The 13,930-nt window shown below is 42.7% G+C and overlaps 1 protein-coding gene across 4 annotated transcripts in view; it reads left to right on the forward strand.

Annotated features, from left to right (window-relative positions):
- The window catches only part of DDC (dopa decarboxylase), a 120,366-nt gene that overhangs the window by 100,612 nt on the left and 5,824 nt on the right, over positions 1 to 13,930 (forward strand). For all 4 annotated transcript variants that reach the window (XM_048839254.2, XM_075125574.1, XM_048839256.2 and 1 more), the window contains one exon: positions 1,716 to 1,817. In XM_048839254.2, the coding sequence (XP_048695211.1) occupies positions 1,716 to 1,817 (102 nt within the window). The remainder of the gene's footprint in view (positions 1 to 1,715; positions 1,818 to 13,930) is intronic.

The raw sequence follows: 13,930 nt of genomic DNA on the forward strand, positions 1-13,930 counted from the left end.
ATCAGTGTGCATAATCCAAAAGTTCTAAATTAGACAAGGTTTGTCTATTTTAAGAAACAAACATCAGAAAGCTATAATTAAGATTGCAAGAGGTCTCTCACTATAATTTCTGGTTTTACTGGTTTATGACTTTTGGAAAATCTCCTTATGAGCTGAAACATTCCACGTTTAACTTCAGCCCAGAGCAATATTTTTGTTTGATATTTTCCTTGAACTTTGAAAAACAAAGGGTGGAAGGCAAAAATACACATGATTATTTTGTGGAATGGATACTTAAAAAAAAATTATGGCACTGCGAAACCAATTCCTCCACATGTGCCGAACCATTCTCAGTGAGGAGTAGTCATGGTGTGCAAAAAAATTGTAACTCCAATGGTTTGATTTTCAAAGGCCCTGAGCACCCGTAGGTCCATTGAAAGGGAGAATTGGGTGAGGGAACCGCTCTTTGAGTAGAACAGGCAGAAACAGGACACCTATTCTTTTACTGTCAAATGCTGCTGCTGCTCCATCTACTGGCAGAAAAACTAGGAGTTCATATAACTCCCTAATGAGGTTCCAACCACTTCTTCTCTTCCTTCAGATTCCCATACCTGATGATTCCTCACTTGAAAGATGAACTGGAAGGATGGGAAGGCCAACAGGGTGTTATGCTCACACATACTATCCCTAGGGTGACCAGATGTCCCATTTTTATAGGGACAGTCTCGTTTGGGGGGACTTTTTCTTATATAGGTGCCTATTACCCCCCACCTCCTGTCCTGTTTTTTCACAGTTGCTATCTGGTCACCCTAACTACCCCTTACTTAACCTCTGCTCCTTAGGCTGCTAAATATATATAGAGAGCATGCATAATATCAGTGGTGGAGTTGCTCTAAGAACCTTAATTTTGTCATTTCCTGAATTCTGTGTGTTTTCAGTTTGCAACCTTAATACAAATTTTTGAAGTGTATGTGTGTGTAATTTGGGAGGAAATAAATGTTAAGACATTGTTTGGATGTTAAGACTTCCCAGATCATTACTAATCTACATACTGGTATTTTTCTTGATATGTCTGATTTCTAAAATAAACAGCAACTTCTTTACACACACACACACACAATGTACTTGGCCGCACTGGAGTTGGGGGAGCACTTCAATCCCATTTTAGGCCAGGATAAAAGAAAAAGTTATTACTTGGAATTACTATTATTTATTATTAATATGACACCATAAATTGGAATGATATTTTACAATGGTGTCTAGATACTATGGTGACAAGCACATTAGAAATGCCTTAATAGATACAGTGTGCCACAAATGCCAGACAAGTAGAAAGATCTCTGACCTATAAAGTCTCTAAAAGTTATGACCAAGATGTAAATTAACATGAATAGACAAGTATCAGGGGGTAGCCGTGTTAGTTTGTATTCACAGAAACAACAAGGAGTCTGGTGGCACCTTATAGACTAACAGATTTATTAGGGCATAAGCTTTCGTGGGTAAAACACTGCATCTGAAGAAGTGGTGTTTTACCCACGGAAGCTTATGCCCTAGTAAATCTGTTAGTCTTTAAGGTGCCACCAGACTCCTTGTTGTTTTTATGAATAGACAGAGTGTTAGTATGTGGCTTTTTAGAAGTTTTTGTAAAGGGTTGAAAGTGTGAACAGATTAATTAAAAAATAACATTTGCCAATCTGACTGATACAATATAGACTTTGCTCTCTTTCTCTCTCTAGCATGTAAAACTGTCACATGAATTTGAAAACTTGGTACTTCAGGATAAACGATTTGAGATCTGTGCTGAGGTCACACTGGGACTGGTATGCTTCCGACTAAAGGTAAAATAGCAATGGCTTCTAATGTTCCCTCTTGTTTTTTGAAGCTATTGATAGAATATATTGCACTGGATTACATATTGTTATAGATAACCTATTTATTTATTTTAAATTGTAGAAAACTCTTGATACACTACATAAACCAAAGAGGATCAAAGAAGCAATCTTGAGCCAGATTATCTTTTTTAGCATAAGATTAAATTTAAAGAAATCCTAGCATGTTATGGTATGGAAATGCACAGTGAAAAGGCACCTGAACAACCATAACACTGCCCTGTATTGACACTATGTAATAGCCATATGATCAATGCATTTTAGGATGTAGATTAAACTGGTTTTTAAAACCAATGTTTGTTCATAGTGTCATTATAGAGCCTGGTTAAGATTGTTTGGGTGCCGAAACTGTGTTTTGTTTTAATCTTAAATTATTGAATGCACTGTTAACCTTAGTGCCATCTTAATATGTGGAGGGCAGGTGTATTCTGGGAACTTCTTTTAGTGTGGGGTGTTTTTAATTATTAAAATGTCAATCATGAACACTAAACCAGAAACCCAAGAAAGTTACCATATGTTATTTCTTATAATTTGAAGATGAGAACCATCAACAATAAATCTTTTTTTCTTAAAACTTTTAGAGCCAGATTCATCAGTATGCTCTGGGTAACTCTGGAGCAGTAGAAAGCAACGAGTGTGCATTAACCTGTTAAATTAGGCTTATAGTTGCTTTGCATCACCAGATCGTCACATATGAGTCAAGATCAATTGGTGAATCTGGCCCTTAATTTGCAATTGGCTTAGTTATTCAGAATTCAGGATATCTTTTAAAAAACCTTTAAAATATATAATTTAATTTGGCAAATAACATTCCAGAATATGAAAGCAGAATTTTACTATTTTATATTTTATATTTAGAATTTTATATTTGAAAGAAAAAGATAATATTAACTTTTTTTTGTAAATGTGGCTATCTATAAAATCCCGGAGGCGGGCTGGACCACACTGGGACAAGATGTGAGTGATAGCATAGAGGAATATTACTGAGAGAAGAGGGTTCTGTGGTGGTGTTTAGAGTAGGGGAAAGTGTCAGGGTGTGAATGTGAGAATAAGGGGATACAGGGAGATCCAATGGCAAGGGTAGAGGGAAGAAGACCAGGGAGACATGCATGAGACATGAGTGATAGGTGGGAAATAGGCAGGGGAGTCCTGTGTTGAGGAGAACAGAGCTGTGCATGGGCAGAGGCCTGGGGTGGGGAGCTAGTATAAAGACATCCACACTTGAAAGACTTCCAGTGGCCCTTCTCTTTTGGCTCCTCTGAGTACCATACCAGTACTACAGGGGCAGTCCATTAAATCAGAGGCATCTCTCAGGGACTGGTCTCCTTCCTCACACCTTATGTCCCACCATGGGCCCCTCCTGTTTGCATAGCACCAGTCTCTGTAATGCAACCCTCATCCCCACATACAGCCGTAATTTTGCCCAGGGCAAGTCTGTTTCCCTCTCCCCCTCATACGTAGTCCACTCTCCAGACACCATAAAGCAGTACTGTGGAGAGCCAAGAAGAGGCAGGAAGTGGCCACAACATGGAAGTAAGTGAGGCCGTTAGAGGACCCGGAGGAGAATGTGGGGAGATTGAGCAGAGGGAAGCAGAGGTCCTGGGGTGGGGAAGGGGGCTGCGTTAGGGAGACAAGACTACCTTAGTGCTAGTGCCCAGTGAAGTGGAGACAGCAGTGCCATGGACAGCCTTTCAAGCACAGATATACTCAGCCAGCATGGAACCCTGGAATCTTTAAGGAGCAAGGACAGCTGGGGACAATTTATCTCCCAGTGAGAACTCTTGATGCATGAGTCCAATCTCTCTCATACCACTGACTCATTAATACCAATAGAATTGTAGCATGGAAATTAGATGTGGAGGAAGGCTGATGGTTTGCTGTTAACTCTGACATCATAGTAACTAGAGCTGTTGACCAGAATCTATTTGTACCCTATATAATTATAATTAGCGACAACAATAGTTAATAACTTAGCTTAATTACAACCTAATTTATCCAAATGTAGCCCATGCACAGTGAATTTTAACTATATGTAAAGCTTAAAGAATCTGCATTGTTTGTTAATATAGTTCAGAACAAAAAAAAGTCTGACTGAGTGCTAACTTTCTTAAAGGACCTAATTTAAATTATTATTCATAAACCAATTAACAGATTTACTTATAAACATTCAAAATTCATTCTGTACTCAGAGTAAATGCTGTACATCTGCTGTACAGAGTAAATGCTGAACACTCAGTATTCTTCATACATCATAAAAAAGGCTGCATCCCTGCTTCAAGTGCAAAACTCAATTCAGTGTTAACTAATTATGGAGCTGGAACTGGTACCTTAATGGGCTGAACTGGAACACTGAATATGAACAACACAGAGATTCCTTGTTAAAAATACTTAAATGTGGCTTTTAACTTTTCTTAAGACGAACAAGCAAGTCCAGCTTCTTTTGATGGCATGATGTTATTTTTCAGACATTCCTTTCTTGGTTGTTCAATTGTCCCAGTTACCTGGGGTTTGATGCAACTAGTTGAGGAATCAAGATGAATGCCTAACAATGAAGGTTTCAGCTGAACTGAGCTGGGGTAGTAAAGTAGTTTCTTTTGTACCTGTGCTATCAATAAAAAAGGATACCCTGCTGGTAGAACAGATGCAACATTGTGGAGTTTTTCTGATTAGCAAAGGCCTGTTAAAGTTCTGAATATTTTTTTCTTCCTAATAATAAGTTTTTCAATAGTTCTGTCATAAATATAAAGGGAAGGGTAAACATCTTTAAATCCCTCCTGGCCAGGGGAAAAACCCTTTCACCTGTAAAGGGTTAAGAAGCTAAGACAACCTTGCTGGCACCTGACCAAAATGACCAATGAGGAGACAAGATACTTTCAAAGCTGGGGGGACAAACCAGGACCAGAGCAGGAATGCAGGTCAGAACTCCTGTAAAAAGTCAGTAAGCAATCTAGTTAGATATGCGTTAGAGTCTGTTTGTTTAAATGGCTGATAAAATAAGTTGTGCTGAATGGAATGTATATTCCTGTTTCTGTATCTTTTTGTAACTTAAGATTTTGCCTAGAGGGCTTCTCTATGTTTTGAATCTGATTACCCTGTAATTCATTGTTCTTAAGATCCAAGGGTTTGGGTCTGTGTTCACCTATGCAAATTGGTGAGGATTTTTTTATCAAGCCTTCCCCAGGAAAGGGGGTGTAGGGCCTGGGGGGATTTTGGGAAGAAAGATGTTTCCAAGTGGGATCTTTCCCTTTTATATTTGTTAAACGCTTGGTGGTGGCAGCAATAAAGTCCAGGGACAAAAGGTAAAATAGTTTGTACCTTGGGGAAGTTTTAACCTAAGCTGGTAAAAATAAGCTTAGGAGTTATTTCATGCAGGTCCCCACATCTGTACCCTAGAGTTCAGGGTGGGGAAGGAACCTTGACATGGTGGCAGAGCGGTGGGATTAACTTGAAATCATTTTGAGATCAATTTGAGATTTTTTGAACCAGAAGCACAGATTTTAAAAAAGGAGGTTTTTTTCCCCTTTGGGCTGTTGGAAAGCAGGTTTTAAGCTGAAAGCCGTGAGAATTTTTTTGTCTCTGCTTGGGGGCCAGAGCAGAGACAAAAGGGAATTGTCTTTTGTGAGCTGGAGTTTTCTCTACCTAAAGGCAGGGTAGTTAACCTCCTGCAGGGAAATTCACAAGTCTTCACAGACCTGAAGAGGTGGGTTGTTGTTTGTTTGTTTGGTTTTTTGCTAAGAGCAACTAGAGGCTTTTTCTGCCTATTTGCCTGGAGAAAAAGGTGTTAGGTTTTTTTTTTTAAAAGGATCTTTCTGTAGGCTGACAATCCCTATCAGAGAACATAGGTATCCGGCTACAGCACAACCCTTTTTTTTTTTTTTCTTTTCTTTTTTTTTGGAAAAGGCAAGTTTTGTTTGTTTGTTTTATTTCTAAGTCTCGGGTGTAAAGTTAGTGAAAAACAGAGAGGCAAACATGACAGAGCCCAAGGCAGAAACAGCCAAAGAGGCTGCCCACAGGAGAGCTATGGAGACAAAGGATAAAGAATGGAAGCATGCTCAGGAGGAAAGGGAGGCTGCCCACAGGAGTGCTATGGAGGCAAGGGAAAATGAAATGGAGGAAAAGGAAAAAGAGAGGAAGCATGCTGAGATGGAGAAGGAAAAAAAGAGGAAGCATGCACTGGAGATGGCAAAGGCTGAGCGGAATCTACTGGATAACCCTAACCATCCTTCCCCAACAATCCACAAATGGGAGCGACTATGTCCACAGTATGATGAATCCAGTGATATTGCTGAATATTTTCTCACCTTTGAGAGACTGTGCACTCTCCATAAAATTCCTGAAGCTCACAAGATGACCACAATGGTCGCAAAGTTAACTGGAAGAGCTCTGGACATATTCAATAAGATGCCTATTGATGAGGCTTCTGACTATAATAAGTTCAAGGATTTGGTTTTAAAGCAATTTCAAATTACATCTGAAACGTACAGAGTAAAATTTCGAACCCTTAAGAAAGGGCCTGGACTAAGTAATGTGGCTTATCTAAACCAGATGAAGGATCTGTTAGATAAATGGGTCCAAGGAAGGAGTGTCACTAGCTTTGACGGAATGTGTGATTTGATAGCTCAGGAGCAATTCCTGACTATGTCCAAGGAGGAAATAAAACAGTGTTTATGGGATAAGGAAATGGACTCAGCAGAAAGTCTTGTTTCTTATGCTGATCAATACGAGCAGTCCCAGACCTCCAGAGAGGCGGGGCAAGCCGGAACAAAATGGGTGGAGGGAGGAGAGAGGAACAACCCTGGTCGCAGTTGGAGTGGATACCAGAAGGGACATCCTCAGACCACCCCCTACTACCGGGGGCAGCCCAAGGCCCCAGCTACACACCAAGGAATACTCCAGACACCTTATCATCCTGCCACACCATTCTCCAGCAACTCACCTCGTCCCAGTGACCCGTCAGCTGGAGGATGTTCTAAATGTAAAGAGCTGGGGCATGTAAAGGCCAACTGCCCCAAGAATCCCAACAGATTACAGTTCATTGCACCGGAATCACACCAGAGGTCCTCAGGCCCAGATACCTCCCAGATACCCTCAGAGCAGAGGGAGACTGTGAGTGTGGGCGGGAAGAAGGTCACCGCATGGAGGGACACCGGAGCACAAGTGTCAGCTATCCAGGCTTCCTTAGTGGACGCCAATTTAATCGACCCAGAGATCCAAGTGACAATTCAACCCTTCAAGTCCAACTCTTTCAATTTGTCTACAGCCAAGTTGCCTGTCCAGTACAAGGGCTGATCAGGAACGTGGACTTTTGCAGTCTGTGATGATTATCCCATCCCCATGCTGTTGGGGAAAGACTTGGCCAATCATGTGAAGCGAGCCAAGAGGGTGGGAATGGTCACCCACAGCCAGGCTAAGCAAGCCATCACACTTAGCTCTGTTCCAGAAACTTCTACCAGGACCCGGTCAGAGGTAAAGGAACCGGACCCCATGCCAATGTCTGCAACAGCAGTAGTGGATCCAGTCCCAGAGACCCAGTCAGAGCCAGCCCCAGAACCAGAACCGGCGGAACAACCAGCACCAGAACCATTGCCAGCACTGAATCCTGGACTTGCAACTCCAACACCAGAGGGCCCCACCGAACCTGAACCGGCAGCAGCCAATAACCTTACACAAGAGGCTCAGCCGGAGCCTGAACCCGAACATAGTGCACCAGCGGAGAGCAGTTCACAATCAACGGAAACAGCCCCATTCCCTACATCGCTTCCAGAGGGACCAAGCCTAGATCCACAATCCAATGAGGAACTGATGTCTCCAGCATCAAGGGAACAGTTCCAGACCAAACAGGAAGCAGTTGAAAGCCTCCAGAGAGCTTGGACGGCGGCACAGAGCAACCCACCACCTCTCAGCTCTTCTAATCAATCCAGGTTTGTTGTAGAAAGGGACTTTTATACAAGGAAACTCTTTCTGGTGGACACCAGGAAGACTGGCATCCTCAGAGACAGTTGGTAGTTCCAACTAAGTACCAGGTAAAGCTCTTGATCTTAGCCCACGATCATCCCAGTGGCCATGCTGGGGTGAACAGGACCAAAGACCGTTTGGGGAAGTCATTCCACTGGAAGGGAATGGGCAAGGATGTTTCTACTTATGTCCGGTCTTGTGAGGTATGCCAAAGAGTGGGAAAACTCCAAGACCAGGTCAAAACCCCTCTCCAGCCACTCCCCATCATTGAGGTTCCATTTCAGAGAGTAGCTGTGGATATTCCAGGTCCTTTTCCAAAAAAGACACCCAGAGGAAAGCAGTACATACTGACTTTCATGGATTTTGCCCCCCGATGGCCGGAAACAGTAGCTGTAAGCAACACCAGGGCTAAAAGTGTGTGCCAGGCACTAGCGGACATTTTTGCCAGGGTAGATTGGCCCTCTGACATCCTCACAGATGCAGGAACAAATTTCCTGGCGGGAACTATGGAAAGCCTTTGGGAAGCTGATGGGGTGAATCACTTGGTTACCATCCCTTACCATCATCAAACAAATGGCCTGGTGGAGAAATTTAATGGGACTTTGGGGACCATGATACGTAAATTCATAAATGAGCACCCCAATGATTGGGACCTAGTGTTGCAGCAGTTGCTCTTTGCCTACAGAGCTGTACCACATCCCAGTTTAGGGTTTTCACCATTTTAACTTGGATATGGCCGCGAGGTTAAGGGGCCATTACAGTTGGTGAAGCAGCAATGGGAGGGGTTTACACCTTCTCCAGGAACTCACATTCTGGACTTTGTAACCAACCTACAAAACACCCTCTGAACCTCTTTAGCCCTTGCTAAAGAAAACCTACAGGATGCTCAAAAAGTGCAAAAAGCCTGGTATGATGAACATGCCAGAGAGCGTTCCTTCAAAGTAGGGGACCAGATCATTGTCTTAAAGGTGCTCCAAGCCCATAAAACGGAAGTGTCGTGGGAAGGGCCATTCACGGTCCAGGAGCGCCTGGGAGCCGTTAATTATCTCACAGCATTCCCCACCTCCAACCGAAAGCCTAAGGTGTACCATATTAATTCTCTAAAGCCCTTTTATTCCAGAGAATTAAAGGTTTGTCAGTTTACAGCCCAGTGAGGAGATGACGCTGAGTGGCCTGAAGGTGTCTACTATGAAGGGAAAAGTGCTGGTGGCGTGGAAGAGGTGAGCCTCTCCATGACCCTTGGGCGTATGCAGCGACAGCAGATCAAGGAGCTGTGCACTAGCTATGCGCTGACGTTCTCAGCCACCCCAGGACTGACTGAATGGGCATACCACTCCATTGACACAGGTAATGCTCACCCAATTAAAGTCCAACCTTACCGAGTGTCTCCTCAAGCTAAAACTGCTATAGAACGGGAGATCCAGGATATGCTACAGATGGGGGTAATCCACCCCTCTGGCAGTGCCTGGGCATCTCCAGTGGTTCTAGTTCCCAAACCAGATGGGGAAATACGTTTCTGCGTGGACTACCATAAGCTAAACACTGTAACTCACTCAGACAACTATCCAATGCCACACACAGATGAACTATTAGAGAAACTGGGACGGGCGCAGTTCATCTCTACCTTGGACTTAACCAAGGGGTACTGGCAGGTACCTCTAGATTAATCCCCCAAGGAAAGGTCAGCCTTCACCACATACGTTGGGCTGTATGAATTTAATGTACTCCCTTTCGGGCTGCAGAATGCACCCGCCACCTTCCAAAGACTTGCATATGGTCTCCTAGCGGGATTGGGAGAATATGCAGTCACTTACCTTGACGATGTGGCCATATTTTCGGATTCCTGGGCAGAACACCTGGAACATCTACAAAAAGTCTTCGAGCGCATAAGGGAGGCAGTACTACCTGTTAAGGCTAAGAAATGTCAAATAGGCCTAAACAGAGTGTCTTACCTTGGACACCAGGTGGGTCAAGGAACTATCAATCCCCTACAGGCCAAAGTGGATGCTAACCAAAAGTGGCCTGTCCCAAAGTCAAAGAAACAGGTCCAATCCTTCTTAGGCTTGGCTGGATATTACAGGCGATTTGTACCGCAATACAACCAAATCGCCGCCCCACTGACAGACCTAACTAAAAAGAAACAGCCAAACGCCATTCAGTGGACCGAAGAGTGTCAGAAGGCCTTTAACCAGCTTAAAGCGACACTCATGTCTGACCCTGTGCTAAGGGTCCCAGACTTTGACAAACCGTTCCTAGTAACCACAGATGCATCTGAACGTGGTGTGGGAGCAGTTTTAATGCAGGAAGGACCAGATCAAGAATTCCACCCTGTAGTGTTTCTCAGCAAGAAGCTGTCTGAGAGGGACAGCAACTGGTCAGTCAGTGAAAAAGAATGTTACGCCATTGTCTACGCTCTGGAAAAGCTATGCCCATATGTTTGGGGACGGCGTTTCCACCTGCAAACCAACCATGCTGCGCTACAGTGGCTTCATACCACCACAGGAAATAACAAAAAACTTATTTGGCGGAGTTTAGCTCTCCAAGATTTTGATTTCGACATACAACACATCTCAGGAGCTTCTAACAAAGTGGCTGATGCACTCTCCTGTGAAAGTTTCCTAGAATCAACTGGTTAAAATCATCCTTGAGATGTGAAAAATATTGTTAGTCTTGATATACTTGGTAGTATATTTAGAGGTGCATGTGTCTTATTAACTCTGTTTTCTCCTCGAGCTCCAGGAAGAAATCACAGCCAGCATTTCACCCTATCTGTGATTTGGGGGGCGTGTCATAAATATAAAGGGAAGGGTAAACACCTTTAAATCCCTCCTGGCCAGAGGAAAAACCCTTTCACCTGTAAAGGGTTAAGAAGCTAGGATAACCTCGCTGGCACCTGACCAAAATGACCAATGAGGAGACAAGATGCTTTCAAAGCTGGAGAGGGCAGAAACAAAGGTTCTCTCTGTCTGTGTGTTGCTTTTGCCGGGTCCAGAGCAGGAATGCAGGTCAGAACTCCTGTAAAAAGTCAGTAAGCAATCTAGTTAGATAAGCGTTAGATTCTGTTTTGTTTAAATGGCTGATAAAATAAGTTGTGCTGAATGGAATGTATATTCCTGTTTTTGTGTCTTTTTGTAACTTAAGGTTTAGCCTAGAGGGATTCTCTATGTTTTGAATCTGATTACCCTGGAAGGTATTTACCATCCTGATTTTACAGAGGTGATCCTTTTACTTTTTCTTTAATTAAAATTCTTCTTTTAAGAACTTGATTTCTTTTTCATTGTTCTTAAGATCCAAGGGTTTGGGTCTGTGTTCACCTATGCAAATTGGTGAGGACTTTTATCAAGCCTTCCCCAGGAAAGGGGGTGTAGGGTTTGGGGGGATTTTGGGCGGAAAGACGTTTCCAAGTGGACTCTTTCCCTGTTATATTTGTTAGACGCTTGGTGGTGGCAGCAATAAAGTCCAGGGACAAAAGGTAAAATAGTTTGTACCTTGGGGAAGTTTTAACCTAAGCTGGTAAAAATAAGCTTAGGGTTTTTTTCATGCAGGTCCCCACATCTGTACCCTAGAGTTCAGGGTGGGGAAGGAACCTTGGCAAGCTCAATGGAAGGTTTTGAGGCATAGGGCTTGTGGAAGTTATTGCTGACATGAAAAATATTTTTAGACCTATTTTCTCATATGGAATAAGCAGACACAGAGAATTTTGTAGGTCTGGTGACAGCTGTGAAGTGCTCTATCTGTACTTTCAAGGAGCATTCCTGGTGAAATGGAGCATGGCAACGCATGAATTGTCACATTTGATCAGACCAATGGTCCATTTAAGTCCAGTCTTCTGTCTCTGATGCTCAAAGGAAGGTGTAAGACCCTCATAATGGACAATTATGAAATAGTGGGCAGATGCTGGATGTCTTGGGCACTTTTCAGAATAAAGACTTGGCTAGAGCAATGCTAGATTCTTTAGCAACCTGGAGGCAACAAGGCCTTCAAGCCCTCCTCCTTTTTGGATTTTACCACTGTTGCACAAATGTTTGTATGAAGGGCTGCCCACCATTGTCTCTGTGGCTTTACTCACTTTCTGAATCACTCTTTCAAAATCAAGTTTTGTGTTTATCAAATTCCCAGGAAAATCCCCTTTAGATCTAATGTACCCGCACCTCTTCTCTATTGTTCGTGATGGGGGATTAGGGTGATAGTGCTGCATACCGAGAAAGAAAACTTGATGCAATATCTAGAGATAGTGAAAAGTTTAATTTTTTCCCTTTTGTTTTTGATTAAACTTTTTTCGTTGTCTTGCTTAATTAAAACTTTTAAATCTCTGCATTTTTTCCTTTCACACTATTGAACAGATGCACTAATGATGCCTAGGTATCATATGGTAGAGCGCTCTCCAAAGGAAAAATCTGGGGGCTAATGTGTCAATGGGTTAATTTTTGGTTCCCTTGTCATGACTGCAGATGAATATGAGGAAATTTCTCTGAGGGGCAGGAAGAATAATGTCTTATTAAAACTGACATGCTCGATCAGTGCTGGCTACTTGCCTCCCAAAGCTCTGGGAGGGGATTAGTCCTCACTAACTTCAATTTGATGTGACACCAGAGTGTCAAAGCAACCCCTAAGAGCTTCTGTGGGAATATAAGAGAAAAAAGATGTGCACAGCTATTTTTCAAGAGAGCAGTAACTTAACATGAGATAACTGAGACCTAAATGCTAATGCTGTGCTGTTGAATGACATGTTGAATATAGAGGGAAAGGATCATCAATTTTATGATGGATTATCATCCAGAACAAAGAGATATATATGTGCCCAGGACAGAAAGCTCACCAACAAAAAATTGAGTGTGAGATTGGTTGTCATGGTGAACAGTAGTGAGAGCGCAGTTCATGTTTCATCATGATTTTCTGCAGAGATAAGGGCCTGCCTGCCAGGAGTCAAACTTCCTCAAAGTACAGGGTAAATTGCATATAGCATTTTGAGTTGGGACCATCTCTATTATAACATGATCAAAGGGTGTGTGGAAGAAGACATTTCCCACTTGTGACAGTAGGGAAACTGTCAATTACCTTCCATATGTTTTTTTTTCCCCAAAAGGGCAAAATTAGTTAGGCTTGCCACCGTGTATAGTACTGAAAGAACAATAGCATGTGTTCTAAAGGGGAGGTTTTCAAAAGCACGTAAGGGAGTTAGGATCACAGGTCCCACTGGACTTGTGTTCCTAAATGTTTTAGGTGCTATTGCAAATCTGCTCCTGAAAGCTTTGCAGGTTAATTCAGTTCATTTCTGAATTGCCTGTGTTCTGACAGCAGCAATCTATGCCTCCCGTGTAAACCTGTTTCACCTACTTACCGGGCAGCAGGACAGAAGCGACTGAGGAGTTGCTGCATAACCTCAGACGTATCTGTGCAAAACAACTGCCAACACTTGAGGTCAACAAAGGCTACCCTGAAAAAGTACTGCAAACTGGTCCGCAAGGTTCAGGGTGTAACTCCAAGCCTGCTGGTATAAGAGTTAGGTACATTCCCCTAAAAGGGCATAATAAAAAGACTTAGAAAAGTATGCAGTAAAAACAACCAGGAATGGGTCCCTTTGGATAGTTTGTGCATGTTTTTTTAAAAGATTAATTTAAAACAATTTATTTCTCTTTGGAAAAATCTGTTTTCAGTCCCAAACCTTAACTGATAAACATGGCCCTTTCAAATGTTTGCCTGGGAATGACTCTAGTTGGGTCGAAGTGGGAGATCAGGCCTCTCAAAAGCACTGCTTGGAACATTAGGAGTTGGGACTGGCACCACACTGGTCACTCTCAAAAATAAAATCCTACCACTCAGCCATGGAGAGTACAGAAGGCATTTCAAGGTGCCACTGCAATGGAAGGAAGCATAATCTAATGATTCAGGCATTAGAGACTCCTTCTGTGACCTTCAGCAAGTCATTTTAACCTCCCTGCCTCATCTATGGAAAGCGGATACAATCTAACTGACAGTGGGGAGAATTACTTTATTCATATTTCTAAAAAACTCTAATGCCTGATAAGATAATCTGTATAAGATTCCAGCACTGTCACCTGGTTTTTGTGTTACTCTGAAGCCTAGAATGTCCATAGAGTCATTTG

The sequence above is a fragment of the Caretta caretta genome, chromosome 2 (assembly GCF_965140235.1).
Source record: "Caretta caretta isolate rCarCar2 chromosome 2, rCarCar1.hap1, whole genome shotgun sequence".
NCBI classification, from domain to species: Eukaryota; Metazoa; Chordata; order Testudines; family Cheloniidae; genus Caretta; species Caretta caretta.